The sequence below is a fragment of the Cuculus canorus genome, chromosome 5, assembly GCF_017976375.1.
Source record: "Cuculus canorus isolate bCucCan1 chromosome 5, bCucCan1.pri, whole genome shotgun sequence".
Lineage (NCBI taxonomy): Eukaryota > Metazoa > Chordata > Aves > Cuculiformes > Cuculidae > Cuculus > Cuculus canorus.
Window position 1 is genome coordinate 8,990,320 of NC_071405.1, and position 24,139 is coordinate 9,014,458.

Below are 24,139 nucleotides of genomic sequence, written 5' to 3' on the forward strand. Positions count from 1 at the left end.
GCCAAGCACGGACAAGACCCACTTGGCAACTAAAACAGGTACGAGCAGCTGGTGTGGTACAAGGACAAAATTCTGCATCTCAGTCAAATAAAATGGGTTTTGTACTCTTTGGTACCAGTTCCAGTTGGGGCAAATATTGTTAAGTAAATACAAACTTGCCGAAACTCATTTTCATGTGTGTGAGGAGTTGTACAGCTCTGGAATCAAGCCAGCAGCACAATAGAGTATTTTTCCACTTTTCTGCTTCTACTCAGGACTCCCTTAGACCTTGCAAAGTGATCGGAGCTGTGCTTACAGGTTGTCAGTCACAGCTATAGAGAGCACCACAATTTACAACCAAAAAGCTCCAGAACCCTTCCAGGGCAGCTGTGATCCTTCTTGCTACTGCCACGTAACAAACTGTCCTGCCCTCCCTGGCTGACCCTCACCTCGCTGCACAAGAAGGCCCTTCCCAAAGTGGATTCCTTGAGCAGTTTTTCTCCCTGCTTTGCCCTGCCAGGCCAGCTGGGCACCCACAGCCTGGCAGTGCTGGCATGGGGCGGCACACTGCATGGCAACAGTCTCTGAGATCACTTCTGCTGTCTCTTGTTTTACAAGCCGAGAGAGTTGGGTTTGTTTAGCTTAGAGAAGAGAGGGCTCCAGGGAGACCTTAGAGCAGTTTTTAGTACTGAAAGGGGGTGTGAGGTAAAGCTGGGGGGCGGCTCTTTATTGGGTGTGCAGGGATAGGACAAGGGGAACGGTTTTAAGCTGAAAGAGAGGAGATTTAGATGATAAATTAGGAAGAAATTTTTTCCTCTGAAGGTGGTGAGTCACTGACCCAGGTTGCCCAGACAAGTCGTGGCTGCCCCATCCCTGGAGATGTTCAAGGCCAGGCTGGATGAGGCTTTAAGAAACCTGATCCAGTGGAAGGTGTCTTTGCCCCATCGCAGGAAAGCTGGAACTGGGTGGGCTTTAAGGTCCCTTCCAAGCCAAACCTTTCCATGATTCTATGATTGATTTATAGAGAGGAGCAGAAGAGTGCAGAGAAGCAGGTTTGCTGTTGATGAAACCAATACCTGTGAGGACATCAACTGCAGTTCTAGCTGGACAAGTTATTTTCTGCATCCTTTACGTTTTTGAGAGCATAGGTCAAAGAGTGAAATCAAACACAGAGCAGACAAGGTCCTAGAGGAGCAATTTGTAACAGCTTCCCAGATCATGTCTCACATCCATTTCAAGCTGGGTGCTGCAGGACGTGGCCTGCAGAACAGAGCATGGATCAAACACAACTATGGTAAAGGAGAACACATGTAAGTGCACAAATCTGCTACCACCAACAACCTAGGAATGGATTTTAAGAATTATACCCTTTCCTGGCAGGAGGAAGGCAACGACCTGAGCCCGGGTGAGCAGCAACACTGCTGCACATGAGGAACCAACTGAGACAACGCTTGCTTTTTTCACTCAGCAGGCACATAACACAAAGCAAAGTCAACAACTGCATGAGTTACGCAAGTGTTGTTTATTTTCTGGGTTTTTTTTTTTTTTGAGAATGTCCTGGCTGTTCCACAGGGAACTTGAGGGAGGGGGAACTCAGAAAAGGAATCTGCTGTACAACATGCAGGTTTGACACAAGCCAGGCAATTCTTACATATAGTTATTGGCTTTTTTATGAATTCCTGTCCCACCTGAAGTGTGGCTGAATGACCACTATGGAAACACAAATACAAAAACCACCACCAGAAACTGCAGAAATTAGGCAGCACTTTTGTAATACTGAAACTCTCTGCCACTGGCAGTTCAGTAGGAAGTAGCAGTAAACATGTCCAAACGTTTTTCACTATGCAGAACAACTACAACTAATGCTTCCAACATGGAAGTCAGCTGTTGAACGACAATTTCTGGTGAAGTGTTAAATTAAATCTAATTGGGAAAGGAATTCTAGAGCAGTGTTACTTTAGCTCCTGGACTGATCTTCAAGAGAAGTAATGGATGTCTCATCCCCAGAGGTGTTCAAGGCCAGGCTGGATGGGGCTTTGAGCAACATGATCCAGTGGGAGGTGTCCCTGCCCATGGCAGAGGGTTTGGAACTGGATGGGCTTTAAGGTCCCTACCACCCCAAACCATTCTATGATTCTATGAATTTCAATCTTTAGGATGCCCACCATTAATGTTTCTATCCAGAACAGACATGCTTCTGTCCTCACCTACCACATGTAATGCTGAATGTGCATCGGCTGATGCTAATGGAAGTGTTTCATATTCTTTACAAATAATCCACAAAATCAATTTTAAGAATTTGTTTGAAATGAGACTGGCCACACTGGGTCAGGCAAAACACCCACAGAGGTCCATAACCCTGCCCTAACTCTGTCCAAAGGAGATGCCTATGGAGCCTCAAAACTGGCAAACGTGGGACCAATGGCTCCCGTGACCTCACAGCCTCAATGGACTACTGCTGTTTGAGCACCAACTACCAGATCCATACCAAAGCGATACTTTGTGCAGCATGAGAAGTCATAAAGTACAAGTCCATATGCTCTTTCATGTAAACTGCTTAAGGATTAAATGTTTGCCCAAGAAAATCGGAGATTCCATTGCACCACTGTGTCTTCATCCTCATTAGGAGAACTGCAAGGGTAGGAAATACAGCACCTTGTGTCTACTACACATGACACAACTGATTCAAGAACTCCAAATCAGCACAGTCTTTGCATGTGCCAAAGCTAAGATGTCTCCACATTTCAAAAAGACAAATTCCTACAGGAACAGACAAGATGGGCAGACCAAAAAAGGCCTGCCTACATGTGGCACTGACCTTCAGAGAGGAGTAGAGGTAGACACAGTGAAATCGAGCCTGCAGGTCACGGACAAAGTAGTGCTTTCCCTGATCCACACCTTTCACTCGGGCTGCCCCTCCCCTAATGATCCACATCCCTGCTCAGCAGGATGTAACTGATAGTAATACAAAGCTGAGGTGAAGGAAAAGGTGACAGCAGGGACAGACAGAGGACAGGATAGTTTCATAGTGTCTCAATTTTCACTACACAGAGGCACAAAAGAGGATTTTAAACAAGCTTATGGCCATGAAAATCAGTATACTAAGACACAAACTGCTTATAAACATGGGAATAAACCACAAGTATTTGCCACGCCACCAAGACAGGTTTTGTTTTGCAGCACCCCTTCCTGCAATGCTGTTTATAATGGACACTCTCCACACCCAGCTTACCACAGTCCATCTGAAATGTGAGCAGCCTTCAAACAAACAAAAGAATGGAAATAGGAGAATGAGAGAAAACAAATCAAAGGCTACCAATTAATTTTCATCTCTTACACTATTGTTGTTCAGCTGGGGAAAGGCAACCTTTCCAAGCTGGATAAAAAGAGTGTCCTTACTCTGCTCTTTCATTGTGGAAAATGCTCTAAATTTGGTAAAAGAAGTTCCTCCTTTTTCTGCCCTTCTTCCTCTCTCCATATTTTTAAGTTATTTTTAAGTAGCAGTATTTCTAACTCTCTTTCAGACGAAAGATAACAGACATGCTGGAACCCTTTGTGCCGCTATCCCTCCTGCACCGCAGCCAAAATGTAATAATAGAGCTCCAGCAGAGGTGTGAATTGCTTCCATTCATCCTTGCAGAGTATTAACTCCATGGACTGGTATTCGTCATTTGAAAGACTACCTACTAAGCTAGTTAACAGCCAGGCTAGTTAGGATAATTCTCAGGGATTAAAACCAATAACTTAGCGAAGTCCATAGCATTACAGGAATCAGCTGTAAAATTAACACTGTATTTCAGGTATTTTCTCAGTCACAGTTTTTAAACCCAACTGCCTGTGTGCGAACAGAGCATTGCAGTGCACAGCAATACTTGGCTTTTCCAGAGGAGGAGGAAAGAGCAAAAGCTTGGCAAAACTTGCACCTTCACAGATAATCTGTCTTCGGTCTTGTGTCTTGCTACTTTAAAATAAAGTGACTACAGTGATTACAAATATTACTCAGTAGAATGCTACCAGAGCATATGATAAACAATTTCCATAGAAGTTCTAATAAATATTCCTCTTAAATTCTAGCGTCTGAAAAAAACCCTGCAGTTCATTCACATTAATGTAACATCTCCTTTTTTCCTAAAAAGCTTTGGTTCAGTCAGATAGAAAATAATTTCCCGATGTCCAGCTGTCACTGCTTTCTCAAGGTACAGTTTTATAATGTAAATATATAGCTTTTTACACTACTGCCAGAGATACCTTGAGCAGCTGGATCCCTATGGTATATGGAAGCCTGTGAAACACAGCTGTTAGAGGGTGCGCACAGGCAGGAAGGCAGCTACATCTGGTTATCAAGAGTTAAAAATCTGGGAAAACTGCAAGAACAAAGGCAAGATGGGGAGCCTCCACCATTACTAGTCATTTGTGCTGAGTCAGTCTGATCAAACTCCTGATCAAAGTTAAAAGCATCCTCTACGTGTACAAGCACTGCTGGACAGAGGAAAAATGTGCTATCTGATGGCTGCTGCTGCTTAAAAAGGTGGTCCCATTCCCAACCCCCCATCACTTTTCTTGTCCCCTAAGTGAGCTCGCTCAGTTCATTTTTTGGCAGATGAAACTTCATCGTTAAAATAACTGCAGTCTTTTCCAGAAGATAGTATCCAGAAGCACCAACCCTTGCAGGGTGGGGATCCTACCAAAACTTCTGACTTAGTTCCCAGGCATCACCACCCAAGTCTAAACTCACAAGCAGAAGAATATTCCCCAGGCAAAAATGATTCTTGAAGCTGTACCAAGCTACACCACCTGGGTGCCTTCAGGCCATTTATCAAAAGTGAAAATTATCTTATGGATCCTCAGAGAGCAGAGTGACCTGTAGGGACTGAAGTCAGGGAAATCCTCATCTGTCAGCTGAAGAACAGAGAAGGTGATTCCAACTCTGCTGTCTGCTGTCCCCGCATGTTAAACAGGTGAGGATCAAGCACATTCAATCAGGGTTTTTTTAAGCCAGCACATCAGCATTTTGCAATTCCAATGTGACATCATTCAGAAAGCTAATAGCACAGATTTCCTACTAAGATGTTAGAAATGCCAGGCTCTGGGACTCTTCTCTATCTCAATGGATAAAACACAGGCCAACATATTAACAGAACTGTCTCAGCAGCACTTTATAGCAACAGTCAACTAATTTGCTAACTGTGCACTTTATGGACAGAAAAATTTATTTAAATGTCACTTACTAGCTGCTTTCACATTACATAAATTTATTACTTTGCTATGTTTCACTTGGGTCTGACTCCACTTCTCAGATGCAGAGGTGCTAAGCTAAATTAAAAGAAATACTGCATCTGGAAACGGTGAAGAAATTCCCCACTCTCTAAATCTTGCCATTTGAGGCGAGGTCTAATTTCTTAGCTTTACACAAGCCACTTCTGTGGAGGCTTACCTTCCTAAGGGCATAAAGTCTTTGAAGAGATTAAGCTATTTTAAAGACATCAGATCCCATGTGATAGAGACAAATTTTAAATGCTTACCACAATATGAGCCACTCCTTTCATTCTACTAATAAAAGTAACTTTTGCTGTGGGCTGTTGATACCATATTTAACAGAGCCCAGCTGATGTTGAAAATGGCATTCACATTTCCTTTAGGCAAGAAAAAAAAAAGGAATTATAAAAGGGTATATGGAAGTTTAGAGATCTAAAGTAGAATTAGGGTTCCACAAATGTAAAATTTCCTTTGTCTTCAACATAGGTGGAATCTCAACTTTCAAGACCAAACCTTCTCAGAGACACAACAGTACATAAAATATAGAAACATCCTCTTTCAAATATGAAAGACTTGTAAAAATGGGAATAAGAGAGGAAAAAAAGTCTGTCAGTGGGAAGAACACTGAGGTACATGGAGTAACACTCAAAACCAGACACTAATTGAAAAATGTCTTATTAACTGCAAAATAGGAACACTTCCTAATGCTGCTAAAAGGTTTTGTGCTACATGGGCAAAGTATGATTCAAAGTATCACTTCAGTATGATTCAAATACAAGGAGGTATAAAATCTGTATTTAAACAACTAACAAATATTATCATGATGTGCCCATTAAACTGGGCTAAGGCAGCTGGTTTCTGGATCCACACTAAGATAAATTAGGGTAAACATCTGGAATCATAAAGTTCATATTAAGAACTGGCTGAGATTTTGGGAATTATTGAAGCAATAGAAGTCTTTCAAGGTTTAGGATAGCATGTGCAATATCCTAAATGCAAACATCATGACAGGTGCATCATGATTGATGTAATATCTATCCATCTCACTGTCTTGAAAAGAGAAGTTATTGCAAGGTTCTGCTTTCGTTCATCACGTGCACTAAAGCATTTTTGGATTGCAGAAATTCTCAAGAGACCTTTTTACCTGTCATGATTATATCATTAAAAATTAATACTTTAGAATGGCAAAGACTGATTGTCCAATAACTGAAGAGAGTGACTCAAGATTAAAGAAGGAGCATTGCTAACACAGTGCGAAAGAACATTATTTCTCCCATGGACGGCTTCAGACGGTGTTTCCTTTAGGATGTCCAGCATTTACTTCCATAGTGTTGACACATCTCTGGTTCTTTCCGTCCTTCTGAAGCTCAGTTCAGACAGTGAGAAGAGGCTGTTATTGATCAATCCAACTGATAATGATTAGAACTAAACTGAGAAGGCCAACACAAATGCCAAAAATAACCAACGCACACGCCTGTGAAGAAAGAAAAGCAAAAATTAATGTTTTACTGAAGGCAGCATTTTACATTTCTAAGGCTTATAACAAACGATGAAAAAACCTGTAAAGACAGGTTTAAATAGTGTCTTTTAGAAGAACCTTTAATGTTTCAAATTACTCAGCCTTCAAACACAAGGTATCTGCTTAGGGGGAAGCTAAACTAAGCCTGCTCTGAGATGGTTTCACAGGGAACTCTCAGAGCAGTCCGTTTCGTTTGCATGCATTGTTTATCTGCAAACAAACAAACATTTACCCTTTAGAACTCTGAATTAATTAAGAAGCTGAATTTGTATTTTACTCAAAATATAATTAAAGTCGCAATGGATTCTTTGTATTTTTTTGATTTCCAGATGATAATAAAACTACAGTTCAAGAGATAGAAGCTTGCTGATCCATAACAAGGCCCCAAATCTTTTGGAACTAGTCAAGAAAGCGGTTTAAGCGGTCAGAAAACATTGTTATTAGATTTTCTTTCAGATTCCATATTTTGCCAGTACAAGAGCAGCTCTATGAATCATAGGAATGGCAGAAGCCTTATGAATAAGCAGTTTGTCATCATTTTAGCCACTGTCATGAAGTTGCTTTGCTGAGCAGTGGTTAAAATGACGACAGTTACAGTGCAAAAAGCAGGCTGCAGCACAAATTCCAATTAGTACTTAACCTACTACACCAAAAGAGAGACCATAAAGAGAAGGGAAAAAAGGAAGGGAGGGAAATAGAGGGGGAAGAAAGATACTTTTGGGAAGGCTTACATAGCAAATAAGCATAAACACTGTTTCATTTAAACGCAGTTTGGCTTTGTCCCACCTGCCCAGGCAGTGTCACAGTAATGCATAAAAACTGAGGAGAAACTGGATTAAAAGTCAACATCTGAAAACTACAGGGAAAAGCACATATTCAGATCAACAAACCAGCATATGGACAAGGTGCTAGTCAAAAATCTCTTGTGAAGAAGGAATTTCAGAATGACTAGAGCTATAAGGAAGGATAAAAGAAAATGCTCACAGATTCTGTAAACTGCATTGCAAACAATAACTTTCCCCCTTGCTCTATGGTGTATTAAGATCTAAAATTATTCTATTTAAATATAATTAGCACACATGAAAAAAAGCATACCCCAAGTTTTTGTGGTGATAAAAAGTCCTCTCTGTTAAGTTTAAGATAAAACAGCCCAGGATATACAAAAAGCAAACATGTCGATGTGGTCGAACCTTTAAAAACAGAAAGGAAGATTTTACTTAGAGCAAGACTGAAGGACTGAAGGATGTCAGCTTATCATAACGCTGATTTTTTTTTTTTTAAGAAAAGTTTAAATTGAAAAAAAACAACCCCAACAACTTACCGACTACTCCAAACACATTTTTAATGTCTGGCACATACATGGCAAACAAAACAACAATGGTATTCAGCGTTAAAGTGACAAGAATATGGCAAATCCACGACACAGGAAGATGGGAGAAAAATACCATCAACACCGCTTTCCTTGCCTACATAAGAAGAACAGAAAAAGTGCACGGGTAAATACACACACTAACATACTTTTTAATCTTACTATAATTTCATAAACTTAAGAATTCCATCTTTTCAAATGGAAAATAACATTTTAAAACTCAAAATGCAAAACATTTACTGATAGAGAAGTATTTTGTCTTTCTGTAGCATAGAGTTCATGTATCACATGGCCATTAATGGAATTACTCCCTTTTGCAGGGACAAAAGAAAGTCTGGGGAATAATGCTTTGACTCTTTGAGCACGCTTGGTAGCAAAAGTTAGCATGTTGCCAAATGATATCTAATCTATACACCATTCCTATATACATAGCTTTGCTTGCACAATCTTTGTGGTCATAACTGAATTAATTTTCAGTTCTATCATGGTACTGGCAAACTAAAGTAGTTTTTTTTGGTGAAATAGGTCAATATGTGGGTTTAATTTACAGTTAAATTTTCAAGTACAAGTGTGTTTGCGTGTGGGTGCGTGCATGTGGAAAGGAAAAACCAAGTCAGCAAAACTCAATTTAAGAGGGGGGAAAAAATCAAACTAAATAAACTTTAGAAGTTCTGAGTTCTCTAAATTGAAAACAATGCTGTGGGCTAGTTTTAATCTGAAATCTGTCTCAAGAGCACAAATTAGCTTAGTGGTTAGTTGTTATTTTGGAACTCTCATGGAACATATGCAAATATGTAGTCTTTGATCAATCACTTGACAAGTGAATAAGATACACAAATCTAGATGTGACTCAAATATTGCAGTCTGCAAAGCATTAGCGTTACCATTCCTCATGCCAGCTTCAAAATGTTTAGTAGTACTTACTGGGAAATGGATTAACGGGACCGTCAAAAGCACAGCAAACAGTATGGTGACTTTAACAGTCATGATGACAGTGTCGTGTGGCAGGTACCTGCTATAACCTTGCAGCAGTTCAGAGTCTACTTTGTCTGAAAACCAGAAAAATGAATTGTTTTGTTAATAATTTGAGAACTATGCTAATTAGCAGTGCATATTAAGCTGAGATGGTAGGTCCCCATCCCTGAAGATGTTTAAAAGATGGGCAGATGAAATGCATAGGGATATGATTTAGTAGCAGACCGGTATGGTAGGGCTTAATGATCACAAAGGTCTTTTCCAATCCAGTGATTCTACAATTCTATGACATTCAAATTGATCGATTTGCTTTTGAATAAAGCAGAGGGGAAGGGGTCGCACACACATTTGGCATTACGGACACACTAGGATAGATAATCTAGAGAAAAATGAAACAACTCAAAGAGGCGAGTCCATATTGAGGCTCTGCTAGAGCCAAAGTCACCTAAGAGGAGATACAAATATGGAGGAGAAAGGATTAAAAAGACTGATGACCTGACATGAAGCCAAGCACACAGTAATGTAAAACTTGTTCTGTCTCTGAAACAGACAACAACAGATTCTTTTGGTTTCATCAGAAACCAAAACCAAATTAATTTTGCTAAATTGGCTGAACTGCATTTCCTTTTTTTTTTTTCCCCCAACAAACATTATGTGATCTGCAAAGTAAAATTTCATTATTTGAAAGAAAAGCTGCAGTTCTAATTTAAAGGAAGAAATGTCCAAAACTATGCCAGGCTATGTGCTTTTACTGGCTATAGTTAGCAATATATTGCTGGATGACATGGAGAAGGATAACTAGCATGTTACACTTCTAAAAGGTATCTCTTTCCAAAACTGACACTGATTTTTCCCTGTGCCAAATGAGTAGCCAGCTGCAACACCTGAAGGATGTCAGTTTGGACTCTTCCAGCACCCAGACGACAATCAAGGACCGTACTGGCAGTGCAACGAACCAGGCCAAACATTTCCAAGCAACAGCTCTGTTTCCTAGAGCAGAAAGACTCTCACGTGCTGTTCACCATGTGTATTTTTAGCTTTGCAAAACCAGCTCTGCTGTGGAATTGCTACAGTACCGTATGCCATGGATACACCACCATAAGTGTTGTTATCGTACTATTGCTATACTGTACCATTCTTGTACCGTTCAAGGCAGAAGTGGGGTAAAAAGTGATGAGTCACTGATAAATTCTTCACCTTTGATTTTGGCCCTTTTACGGTGAAAAATGAAAGTTAACAGCAAAAGTCTGAGCCTTGAAAATGGTCTGATACCCCGTTGGTTTTTTTACTGGCACACCTTGACTCGATGCTTTTTGGAAGTGCAGAACGGACTAAAATTTCCCGCAAAGTCCAGTCACTGTACGAAGTTTCAAATTCACAGAAAACTGAATAAACCCTCTGAACCGCAGAAAGATGAAGCACATCTCATTTCAAAGACAGAACTCTTTTTTTGTTTTGTTTTCAATTTAAATCAAAATGTTTTACATTTTCTCGAACAGATTCTCTTTCTTTAAAGAAATAAGGTAATTAAACAAGACAACCCAAAAGTGAAAAAAGGAGAAGCAGTTTGCAATGCGGGGGGGATCTCACAGACATCCATTTTTGGTTCCAGTGCTTTAGGCTCTTGTGTCTGAGTTACTGAAAGAAATCAGGCTTGCAGGAATCCAGAAACATTCTCAATGAAACAGACCTTAGACTGCCATCAAGACAGGAAGACAGGATCTTGTCCCCAAGAAATACTGACAGCGAAGGTAACAGGAACTGGGGTGGTCTGGGCCCACTATTGTTTATCTTTTCTCCCCTTGTTGAGACCTCATCTGGAGACACATGGTTATTCTGCACTGCCTGTTGAATCTCTCAGACTCTCCAAGTGGCACTCAAAATTATGAGAGTGCGAATGTGCTGGGATATCACAGGGTTAATAAGCAACAAATGTTGCTAGAAAGGATAGCCTTGGAACAGACATTTCAAATTTGTTGGACAGACTATTATCAGATCTCAATATTTCCCACAGACCATGATAAATGAGTTCCCAGCTTTTAATTGACAATCATACAGCACAACTATAGTGGTAATCGACAGCCTTAGCAGACCCATCAGCTACAGCTTGGGGACCAACATCTTGTCTATACAGCAGTTTAGGGCCCAAACTCCGCAGAGTTTAGCTACTTCACAGAATCATAGAATAGTCTGGGTTGGAAGGGACCTTAAAGATCATCCAGTTCCAACCCCCCCTGCCATGGGCAGGGACACCTCCCACTAGATCAGGCTGCCCAAGGTCCTACTTACACGTTGAGATGTTAATACTTCGCAGTGTTTAGGTATATTCTTAACTCTTCACAGGAACAAGATTTCTGACGATTCAAGTGTACCAATGTACAAACAAGTCCAAAGTACTCCATACAGAATGCATTTATCATTTATTATCAGCCTTCATTCTATAGAACATTTGAAGAATACACTTACCATAAAATGTCAGGTACCCAAACAGAGCAGACAGAAAGTATATTAGGAAACTCAGAACAATTCCTGTGACAGTTACGTTCTGCATTCTACTTTTGGATGGACTAAAATGAAAAAAAAAAAACCCAAACCCCAGAAAATTAGTGTTGCTTATTCTGTAACATGGACTGTTCAACACAATGCAATCTACATTAAAAAAAAAATAGCAGCCTGTTTTTCATAAGAAAACAACCTCTTAATTTACAGCCACAGAGTATTTGCTGAGGTCTGTGCTGTCAGTAACATTTAGGGGGATTAGAAGTATGTTTAACCTAGTAATTAAAGCGTGTTTTTCATGCAGACAACTAACACTGCCCCAGTCTTGCAGGGAATTTAGACATGCCAGTGTATTTCTTAAATAAAAACTTTTATTTATATAGGATGATACATATTCTGAGCCAGGAACAGAGTCTGGGTCAAAAACCCCACTGAATCAGACGTGGCCAAATGCAGATTCAGTTACAGCAATAAAAATTAACTAGTAAGTACCTTAGCAAATGACCTTTTTTCTCCAGATTGTCCAGGCCAGGACAATGTATTGACATTGATGATGGAACCGTATTTGCTACTTTTCTCTCCTGTAAGAGAGGAAAAGCCAGTACAGACTAAAACTGTACATTTCCCAAAAACGTGAAAGCTACTTTGTTTGCCTTGTTTGACGGCACAGACTTGAAAACATAAATGATTTCAGATTAATTTAAGGAAAGTATTACAGAAATGCTACAATTGTATTTTAATATTGCATGTGTTTTCATACATTACCTTTGGAGCTCACAGTAGATGGGTAAGACTGAGGTATGGCAGAGAAAAGAGAAGGCCATAGTTGGTATTGCATAAGCACTCTAAAATAGAAGAAAAACATCTTGTAAGTTGTTTGTTATTACAGATCGCTGGAAAAATACCTGGATTAATTCAGAATTCAGTTAAAGTGTTGGAAGTTAGTGGAAATCTTTCCACATCAATGCTGTGAGGTAAATCTCCACAACACAGAACAGTGTCTCTCAATCATTTCCCAAAAGTGGACCTTTTCAACTCGTATCTCTTTAAGTAGTGGTCACAGCTTACGATTTCATGATCAGGAGAGGTCACGCTCTCTAAGGCAACAACTGGAAGATTCTTTTTGGGCCAAATACTTACAGAAAAAAGTCCTTACAGAAAAAGAGTATCATACATGACATTTTCTAAGATATTTTCTGAGTTCTGATACCCATAACTACCTGTCAAATTACTCACCCCTTTGCCCTAACTTTACTACTGTCTTCTTACTTCTTCACAAAAAAAAAAAATTGAATACAGCATGTCGAAAAGATTAACATGCTTTGGCATCTTAAGTTTTAAGACAGTTACATAATTCAAGTGGCAACCATGCAATTAGTGGTATATTATTCCAGAAACTTGGAACAGAAGAGATTAATCATCTAGCATAGCTCACTTCAACTGCCAACTGGAACAAGCTGAACTATACCAAACCCTTCTGTGCTGACACAATCAGGCCCTACTGGTAAATATATGCCACTTTCTACTCAGAAAATTAAAACTAAAAAACAAGTAGAGATGAATCTCAAGATTCTTCAAAGCACAAAAGGCCAGATAAAAGGCCAAAATCTTAAGATAGATATTTCTGGTCAAAGCAAAACTGCTTTGATCCACAGATGACATTTATCCAATGTTCTTGTTGCCCAAGCTTTTTTTTTTTTTCTCTTTTTCTTCAGAGGGTGGGGTAGATTTTGTTTTTTCAGACAAATGCAACCAACTGTGTCGCTCCTGAACTCCACTATGCTAAATGCCTATCCTAGACTTATTCTTTCCTTTTTCCCTTCCTCTTCATCTCACAGAGACTAGAGTTCTACATAATACTTCCCCTCTTGCAAGCCTTGATGGGTGGTAACATGATGTAAATTTCACATTAATTAAGCTGCATCCAATGAAATGTGCAAGATTGTATTAGATCTGAAGAATTATCTTCAGGTAAAAAAAAAAACAACGTACAGTTAGGTCCAGGTGGCTTCAGGAAACATATTCCACCTCACAAGGAACCGAAAGTGTGCATACAGTCCAGTAGCACCAACTTCCACCTGAAGGCATATTAAGGTGGCCTGGTCTGACCTCCCCACCCCGCATCTGTTATACTTTATACATGCTCATATTTGCTAAATATTGTCATAAATGCTAACTTGCACAGCCACCTTTCATATAAGAAAGAATAAGTGAGACTGGATAACACTGGGCAGCAAATATAGGAAATATTGCAGCACCCTGTAACTGGTTTTGCAGAAAGAGAGCTCACCCTAGATAGATTTAAACTCCAGTTCTTTAAAAAGCATCACCCTCCTTTAAGTTTGCATATTCATAGGATTATAGAATAGTTTGGGTGGGAAGGGACATTAAAGCTCATCCAGTTCCAACCCCCCTGCCATGGGCAGGGACACCTCCCACTGGCTCAGGCTGCCCAAGGCCCCATCCAACCTGGCCCTGAACACCTCCAGGGATGGGGCAGCCACAACTTCCCGGGACAACCTGTGCCAGTGCCTCATCACTCTCATGGTGAATAAGTTCTTCCTTACGTCTAGTTTAAACTAGTTTATAGCCATTACCCCTAGTCCTATCACTACAAACCTTTGTAAATAGTTACTCCCCAGCTTGTACTGTTAATAAAAATTACCTCTTTTGAAAGATGAAAGAGCTTTGCTTTACAGTCCCCAGTAGAATTTGAAACCTGGAAGACATATACACAAATAAGTGACAAAATGAAAGAATAAGCCCAAACCACAGACATGAAACTTTACTTTCTGTGATGATTTAGAAAAGAAGGAATTTAAATTACAAGTAATTCTGGAAGTGTTAATGTAAAAAAAAGCATTACAGTTACTAATAAAATTAGAAGAACTTCAAAAGAGCATGTGCTTTACCTGTAAAGTCTCTATGGCGCTATTTAGAGGACAAGGGATCGACCATTTCTTTATCATAACCTGCAAAGACAGCATATTCATGTACGAATGATACCCTAAAGATCTGTTTAAATTTAGGTACGCGTAGGTAAAACATCAGAGTGTTAGTACACAAAGCAGTGAGCTACACCCACAGTAAATTAAGAGGCTTGAATGGTAGTTAGGCCACAAGGAGACTTGACAGGCAAACTTGTCAGTGCCACTTCGTCCAGCTGCTTACCACGCACAGCTGGCAGCCTTATGGCATGCCTGTCTGGTGGTAGTGCACCGAAATGAGCTCTGACATGAACTGAAATACAACCAGCACTGCAGTCACTCTCTGTGCTCCACGCTAGCTGCCTCCCATACAGAATAGCTGCTGTGTTAGCTACCCCAGGCTCCAGTCCTAAGCAGACAAGCCCTTAACAGAGATAGAGCAGAGCCTAGGGCTAATCTTAAAAGGCAGAAACATATGGTTTGGACTAGAAAGCAAGGAAAAACAATAAACGCAATTATTGTCCCAGAATGTCATTGGGGCTTTAAGCTACACCCTGCTGCTTTAGGGAATGCCAGGGAATGGGGCTGAAAATCAAAGGGAAATTAAAATAAGAACTGTTACCTCCTTTTTCAGGAGACTAGTTTAAAATGATAGTTCCATTGCTCTCCTCTCCCTAATTCATTTCCTATTGTAGCTGCCTGGCTTTAAAGGTTGTAATTCTTTTGAAGCCTAGAGCAAATAATTAAAAACTTAATTAAAGACTCAGATTCACAAGAAAAATAACATGGATGAGAGCGCTTCTCCTGGCTCAAAGAACTACTTTTTGCGTGCAGCCAAGTGGTGTTTCCCAGAGGATAAGGATTAGATGCTTCCTCTTGTCACCAGTGCCAGGAGAAGCAAACAAACGCTACCTCCAGACAAAATGTGGGGAAAGGGAACTGTGGGCGGAAGGCACGCCGAGTCTGTTATGGCAATAACACAGTTTAAACTGCATGACTAAGAACAACACACAGCAGCTCAAGGTATGGAATTAGGTAGTAGCTTGCTCAACAGCAGTCTGCAAACTTTGTGTAAAAGGATTATTAGTGGAAATCCTCCAATCACATTTCTGGCACTAAACTGCTGCTGCTTCATACCAGGCGATCTCTTCTTACCCGCTAACTGATTGGCTGGACCGCCTCTCTCTCTACAATGTGAACTGTAACCTCACCTGAGAAAGAGGCTAAGAAGAGACAAGAAGATCCTGGTAGCAGCACATCAAGAAGTTCAGTCGAAGAGTGAGCAAAGAAGAGGAAGAAAAGGACCAAACACCAAAATTTGACTTGTGCCTGTATGCAAACATGTGTGACTGTCACATGGGTCACCTCTGCTTCATTGCTTTCTCACACACGAAGCAGCAAGTAGCTACGAGCTGAGATGCAGATGCAGACGGCTGCTGCTGTCGTGCACAGCTGTGGATGCATGGATGTGCCATCACCCCAGGAAGCCCAAGCCTCTTGGCTAGCCGAAGACATTTATGAGGCTGAGCAAGGTGGCAAAATATTGTTTCAAGAAGATAGCTGTGTATTTAAAAGATACTCAGATAGGAGAAATAAAGGAAGGACTTTGACAGCTCCAAATTAGAAGGCTTTTGTGGGAGCTCTGGCTAAGGAATAGGCTTCCTGAGCAAGGAAAAGGGGCACTGAGCTAAAGGGCAGACTTTGGGGAAAGTAAAGTGTGCCTGGCAATGGTGAGGACAGGGCTTCCTGCAAGCCACAGAGCAAAGACATATAGAAACACTGCAGAAGGACAAGCCAAACCTAAAAAACTGAAGGGCATTTTTCTACAATGAGATTAATACAGATTAAGAATCAGATTGAAATGGAAATAAAAGGTGACAAAATAAAGTGCAGTAGGTGCATTTAAAATCTGTAATTATATTTGCCCACCTGCTTAATTATTCAAATCTATTTAGGTTTCCAACTGTAGTCAACTCTGTACTTCTAATGAGGTCCCCAACAGGAAGGGATTTTTAAGTTGGCAGCACATCCCGTTAGCTGAGCAGTCATGCGCGCATGGCACAATCTTCCTTTGGAACTTGAAGCCAATTTCATATAAACGTTGTCTTTCAGTATAATAAACATTTTAAAGGAAAAAACCCTAAAACCTAAAGGGAGATTCTAGTGGAAATAGGGCATCTTAAACCCACACCAAAAACATTGCTAAAAAATAATGTTAGAGGCTCAAAACATTCTAATATTCTCAGTGATGTTGCTCTTTCATAGCCTGCAGAGGGAAAACAGGAATCCCTTTATTCCAGCAGTACTGACAGCACTCAGCAAAGAGGGGGCCTCTGCACGTAACATCACTCATTACATATGGCAGGTTCCCAATCTGCATCACATTTTCTTCTGAAAACATAAACAAGAGATTTACAAAAATACCATCAGCAATCATTAATACCTTCATTGAACAAGCTACCAATAGGGCTGTCTCCACAAAAAAAAGAGAAATGTCTGTGTTTCCTCTTCACTAATATTCAATACAGCAAGAGGGGAAGCAATAAAAAGAAAAAAACTTTAATGATCACATTTAACTCCTTTTCACTTAGGATTCAAGTGAGGGAAGTATTCAACAATCAGAAACAAAAGTGCTTAGGACCTCACAGAATCTGGCTTTGAATTAATAGCTCCATAGATTTGCTTTTCTCCCAGTTCAGCTCATCTCGGTGTTTTCACTTTTTCCCAAGTGAGGGCTATAACCAGTGTCTTGACTCTAAAAGAAGCACAGAGAGGAGGTGCGTGACCTGCCCAAACCCCACAGCAGAGCCCCGAAACAAAGAACAGTCTCTAGCCCTTTGCTCAGTGCACCCACCAGACCACACTGACCAAGACATATGCTGTCTATTGTAACTATCATTTCTGCAGGCTGTATTAAAGCTGCGGCTTGCTGGCAAAAAGCTGAACAGATGGTATGCACTTGAAAACACACAGTATTATTGTATATGCAAAATATAATTGTATTACTTCCATATGACTAACACAGTTTTCTTCTGGAACAAATTAAAACATATCTGCCATAGAGAAATTAACATTGTGCAAACTAAAACACTATTTCAACAGCACAGATCACTCACTTCAAAACAATTAGATATGAAAACTAAACCGCAGTTCAAGCCTTTGTGTTTCAGCGTCTAAAGTCAGAGAAAATCTTCTGTGAGGGGTTTTAGTTTTATTTAAATACCCATAACGGCTTTTAAAATTTTTGAACTCAATTAGATTTACTGTGGCTTCTTCTTTGTCACTTAACAACACAGAGTAAGCACACAAATTTAACCATTTCGTAAGAAATCCAGTAGTCTATGTACTCCTCATTAGCACTTTCTACCGATTTTGATACAGATAATCAAAACTAAACCCTATCCTGAATCATCCCAGCTTGATAAGTGTGCACACGAGTCTTGCTTACACATTTACCTTTTCTGAGCCTGAAATTGTTATCAAATTCATCCGCCCATCACACCACCTTTCTATACTACATTTTTCATGGAAATCCAGGAGCTGAACTTGTTTCAAAACTCTCCCAACTGGCTCCGGCCACAGACCTATTTCAGCATTAAAGTTATCACTTCTTGTTTTGTTTTTAAAGATAAATTTCAGGAGAGAGGTCAAAAGTTAAGGTAATTTATAAATATCACCGATGAATTTCCATTAGCTCTGGAGAGGCTGTAGCTGCTCCTCAATGCTCAGCTTAAGAAGAATACTTCCTGAGGTCCTACAAACACTGCAATTCTCCAGGGATACCCTAGGGAGATGTTTTGACAGCTTTGAAGTTTGGTTTTATCACATGGTTTAGCTCCTAATGGATTGCCTTGGTCTCCTGGATGGCATGTTTGTTCAACTTGCCTTCAACTCTGTTTATCCCTTTGTAAAATAGGTATTAAATGCAAGTCAATGCAAGTCGGAATGACAGGGGAGAGGGGGATCGTTCTTCCAGGCTCCCCAATAAGACTCTTGTTTCTATACCTAGATGACAGAGTGCGAGTTGCTTGCTTGTACTACATATTACACATGTGCATTAACATACTTTTTCCCTGTAAAAAGAAAAACAGTGCAATTTAAAGGCACATTTTCCCTCTTAGATCTGCCTAGCAGGTCTCACTTTTGATATTTGGAAACATCTACCTCACAGGGGCCTTGAGAGGGTGAACATCAAGGTCAAAAAAACCCATATGGCTCAGAGAAAAGAACTTTTCCTTTCAGCAGGAAAGAAGAATAAGGTCATTGACGTATTACTGAATCTTGTAAACTGTCTTAATGAAGTTCTAGTTTTCTTTGCCTTTTTTTGAACTCTGTCACTCCATTATACATGTAAATTTAATTTATTTGGAGTATATTAAATTTTCTTCTGCACTAGTTGCAGTTAGTAACAGTTAGAAGCTAAGAAAACAGAATTCCATTCCATTAGTAGTAGGGAAACAAAAGTATTCGTGCCAGCTCCCTTCACTGCACTGTCAGCAAAACCAAAATATTGTTACATTTACCGGTCCAAAATGTAATTATTTTAAATCTTTTCTCATGCTTCAAAGTTCATCTACATTTCCATGCCTCAGCAAAACAAATGTAATCTCTCCAAGCAAGCATATACTGAACTTAAGGAAAACTCTAAATGCCACATAAGAAGTTAAGGGGGGAAGGGAAGACAATTCATTTCCAAACAGGCTTAAGAAAACATTTGAACAATAAGAAAAAAATAGATAAGCTGCGAGCAGATATTTAACTTACCACAAGAGCAAAGTACACCATAAAGAAAAATGATAAACTACTTGTGTAGCCAAGAAAGCCTGTAAAATAACAGTAAAAATAAAAGAGAATTTATAAGGAAAGTGATCCTAATGTACAGCTAAAGCTTTATATTTTAGGCATGTTTTCTATTACAGTGCTTGGTATCTGGGGCTTAGGACTCAGAATAACAACATTCCAACTGCCTGTCACAGATCATTTATGTAGTTTTGTAGGGCAGAATTAGAACTGGCTTACCACTAATGGCATGCTGTAAGTAAATGCAGCTCTTTAATGTTCTGCTGTAAAGATTTTATTTTAGTATTGCAGACAAAATACTACTGCAACCCAAGTAATAGGTTAACTAGGCAGGGCTGGAAGGCAGAACATATACAACAACTTAAGTAATTCCCACCATCACCAGCCCCCTGCCAGTTAAAATAAATAAATAACCCATTAAGGTTTTAAAGCCTTCAATTGTAATTTCTACTAAAGTAGAATAATATTTGCTTCTCTCCTTTAATTACTCACCAATTTTAGGAAGAAGTGCAAGAGGAAAAACAATGCAGACTGAAATAATCAGTAGCAGCAGTCTCCCGTCAAGGTACCACGACCTGTTGAAAAATCTATTTATGATTGATACAAAGCTCAAGAGTCCTAAAATATAGATTCTACTTTAAAATTGTGAACATAAACAAAATAACCACTAGGAGAAGAAGAATAAATCATTTCCAGTCTCACATGCTGTTTACATGAATTTGTATTTCTAGTTTCTATATTGTGATATAAATGAGTTTCCAGGTACCAAGGATGCAGAGCACCATCCCATAATGAAACAACATTGCAGGCAGTGTTCCACAGGCAAAAGCCTGCATGGATCGGGGGTCTGATTTGTTTAAAGTTATTTCTCAGCTGCACAATATGCAAATCCCTGCCCTCATTCCAAGCAGTGAGCAGAGGGCAAGGGTATTTCATCCTCTACAGATTTCCAGTAGGGTATTTATACATTAGGCTACATATATCTTGATTATATATATTTACACAACTGGAAGGAACAGCAACACTCATTCCCACGTACTGCTGAGCTTCCCCTCCAGTTTATTACTCCTACATGACCTCAGTTCCTCACCATTTCCAAGAGGTGTGAAACAGAAAGCTAAGCAACCCTCCCTATTTGGAAACTCAGCTACGTTTTCTAAACACATCAACTTTCTCTTCTGCTCAAGTTCCATTACACCTATCATAACAGAGTTCAAATAATAAAAGAAAACAATAAGTAAATCAATTTCCAGTCAACATGAAATTATGTTTGCTGTCCAGAGGTGATATAAGAAAGAACAGCAATAGAGACCTTTCTTATCTTTAACTTTGCACAGAGCGATCACTCACACTTTGCATACATCCATCCAAAAATTCAAGGACAAAAGGGATGGCAATTATGACAATGTAATCTGCTATAATTGTTTATACATAAAACCACACATATTAAAAAAAAAAAAAGCATTGTAGAGGCATATGAATTCTTAATGCATTTAAAGTATCAAAATCTCATCTCCAAACTAAGGAAAGCACAGACGGATAAGTTGTTAAGAAACAGAAACATCTTGAGGGTGGCTCCCCCTAACTTGGCAATAGTGATATCCTGTACTGATAAACATCTTGCACATCAGCCTCCAACTTTACTACCTATAAACACCTTGGCCTTTGACCTTCCAGTTTATTTAGTCCAGGATATGGTTAGCACCTAATAAACAGGCAGCACCTCAAGTTATCATAAGGAAAGCAGCGTAACACCAGTGTTAAAGAAAAATTACCATGTACAGACATTACTGTCGCACATTAGGGACAATCACTTCTGTCACTCATTTGGAAAAAGATGTATAAATGAACAGAAAAATTTCAGGGTTGAGGACATCTTCACCGTATCACAATCAAAGTAACCCTTAAGCACCCCTTAACCTTTAAGGATGGTAAATGAGGTGCTTGGGGACATGATTTAATAGTAGAGAGGTACAGTTGGAGCTGATGATCTCTAAGGTCTTTTCCAACCTAATGATTCTATGAATCTAAGTAACAACGTCTATATTAAAAATTACTTAAAATACATCATTCTTCATAAAAACTCTACTACTAGCCTAGATCTGCTACTGCTGCTGCAGAGAAAAAGCAGCTTTGCCAAGATCAGCTCCCTTCTGCAGGATTCTCCATGTTCGTGGCATTTAGCTTTCACATATTTTGAAAGTACTTCTTTTTCTTTAGTGTAGATGTTTGGATTAGGAAGAAGAGTATCTTAGCAGTAGGCAAAAGTATAATGAATGCTGCACTCTGTGTCCATGTGGGACCTCTTCTTTAAGTCTCCTGATTCTAAGTGTGCAGCAAATCCACAGTTGTAGCTCACAGGACAGAAAAAACCATTTTGGTTACTTTACAGTAAATGAAAAAAAGATTTCTAGGGGAGGGAGAAAAGAGAGAAGAAATGCAATTAGGTGATGCGAAGAAGAAAAACTAATTTTGTAAACTGCTTAATTTTGGATTTTTTTTTATTAAAAAAGAGCTCAAAAAAAAATGAATGGTGGACCATTTACTGGTTATTAAAAAACCTGTCCATTTTTCTCTGTAATACTGTTGTAGAAACACACTTATTTTCCAAAGGCAGAATAAATGTTTTGATATTGCCTTTAAAATCAGTTTGATCTGCAAATTTAATCCCATATGATAAAAGCGTTCCAAGTATGAAATATGAAATATAAATCCTTGACTCTACTGAAAATGTTTTGGCATGCAGATGTTCTCCTCTCACCCCCATATTTTAACTAAAAGCAAACATGTATAAAGCGCTTTAATTTCATTCCTGAATGCAACAGGACAAGAGATTCATATGTTCTAAATTTGGATCCTACCCTCAGTCCATATCAATTATATAACACACAACCAAGACAACTTCATTGCATCAATCGTATCCTCCTGACAGGGTCATTAAATGTTAACAGAGGGCTCACAAATTACAGCTTTTTAACGCAACCTTCATTTGAAGCTATGTTCATGTCATCGAAACTATGTGGAATTCTTGTTGCAGACAAGACTGAAACATCTCAACTTGCAATTAACAAGAGTTCATACTGTATGTTTTTGCCTTTTAATAAAGACGCAAAGATGTATTACACACTAGCTCCGAGCCTTTCCAACACATGCACACCTGCTAACCTTCACCTATAAAAATAATTCAAATCACAAACCATCCTTTAAATGGCTTTCCCAGCAGCGCGCTTTGGGATAGTATACGCATATAAAGTATTTTTCACAGATAGTTTAACTGACACTTCTGATACATTCTAACTGCAGTTAAAGATAAACTCTGCACCCAAATGAAAGCGTATCAAATCCTAGAATGACTTAACAAAACCAGAACAGCTGTGCAACCACATCTGGAAACAAGAAGTCCAGTTAAAGAAGTTTAATCAAACTAGTCAGTATTTATGCCCTCTGCACAAAAACGTTGCTACTCAGGCTTGATATTTGATTACCTATTTTTGTTAAACAATTTCCTACAGTCTAAAAGCTAAGGACTAGTCTTAACACCTGCAAAGACACTCACAGAAACGAAAGGTTATGATCTACCATGGCAATTAATATAGCAAAATACATCAAATATAGATGTAGGCATACAGAGGAGGTCAACTATGTGCATGCACCTAGAATACTGCTTGAGTACTGCATCTAAAACATTTGCTTGTTCAAAGAAGAGAGGAGTCAAATAACCATATGCCAATGGAGGAACTCCCAGCAACAGAGGCAGAAACAGGACAAGACCCAAGTCTCCCAAGTAACAAGCGACAGGACAAAACAAAATGGCCTCAAGTTGCACCAGACGAGGTTTAGACTGGATATTAGGAAAAATTTCTCTACGGAAAGAGTGGTGAAGCATTAGAACAGGCAGCCCAGGGCAGTGGTGGAGTCACCATTCCTGGAGGTGTTCAAAAAGCATGTAGACATGGCACTTCGGGACATGGCTTAGTGGGCATGGTGGTGTTGGGCTGATGGTTGATGAACTTCACGATTTTGGAAATCTTTCCCAACCTCAATGATTCTACGATTCTATAAGATTCAGGCTGACAATGACCTTACCACTCCAGCTGTAGTTAGCGTTCCTGTGCACAATTTCAGCTCTTTTGAAATGCAAAATTGAACTTCACTCAAACCATCCGTCTCAAACCATCATTTCAACTAAGGAGGAAGTACGGATGGTGGCAACACTGAGAACTACCATGGCCCAAAGGAACTGGAATAACCAGTTCAATTGCTGTAACCTGTCTACGTGTCCATCAGTGTTCACATCCAGAAGATCGATGCTAGGCCCTTGACAGATAGCAAAAGCTGGTGGGAATGTTACCAAATAGGCAGCTTAATAAAGAAGTTGTTTCTGCCACTGTTTGTAGACAGAAGAGTCCTTTAGGGAGAATAAACACACACACAGAACCTCCAGATTCTACCTACTATGAGTTTTCATAAGCTGTTGTTTTAGAAGTGTTGTCTTCGCAGGGAAAAGTCACTTTGCATAAACAGAGCTGACATAAAGAGAGCAGTAAGTGATGCTAAATTTGGGGGCAGGCAGACTGGAACACACAGCAGATACGCTGTGCATGAAGAGTGGAGATAAAAGTATAATCTTGAAGGAGAAGGTAATAGCACCCAAATGAAAAGCTGATGACTGCCACAGTTGGAAGAGGTACGTCAGCAGTCTAAAAATGACATAGACATATAAAAACATAACAGTTTAAACAAAAAAAAAAAGCGCCTTATTACAAACATATCATTGCATGAGCGAGGAGAGGAGACAGAAAGCAAGATTACCAC

General features: G+C 39.5%; 1 protein-coding gene across 1 annotated transcript in view; it reads right to left on the minus strand.

Moving 5' to 3' along the window:
* Nucleotides 1–676: 676 nt before the first annotated feature.
* SLC38A6 (solute carrier family 38 member 6) overlaps nt 677–24,139 on the minus strand; it is a 47,144-nt gene continuing 23,681 nt past the window's right edge. The window contains exons 7-16 of the mRNA XM_054067865.1: nt 19,817–19,899; nt 19,289–19,347; nt 14,510–14,569; nt 14,263–14,316; nt 12,363–12,442; nt 11,565–11,665; nt 9,048–9,172; nt 8,076–8,220; nt 7,850–7,944; nt 677–6,709 (exon numbers count right to left, since the gene is read on the minus strand). Coding sequence (XP_053923840.1) covers nt 6,629–6,709; nt 7,850–7,944; nt 8,076–8,220; nt 9,048–9,172; nt 11,565–11,665; nt 12,363–12,442; nt 14,263–14,316; nt 14,510–14,569; nt 19,289–19,347; nt 19,817–19,899 — 883 coding nt within the window. The 3' untranslated portion in view covers nt 677–6,628. The remainder of the gene's footprint in view (nt 6,710–7,849; nt 7,945–8,075; nt 8,221–9,047; nt 9,173–11,564; nt 11,666–12,362; nt 12,443–14,262; nt 14,317–14,509; nt 14,570–19,288; nt 19,348–19,816; nt 19,900–24,139) is intronic.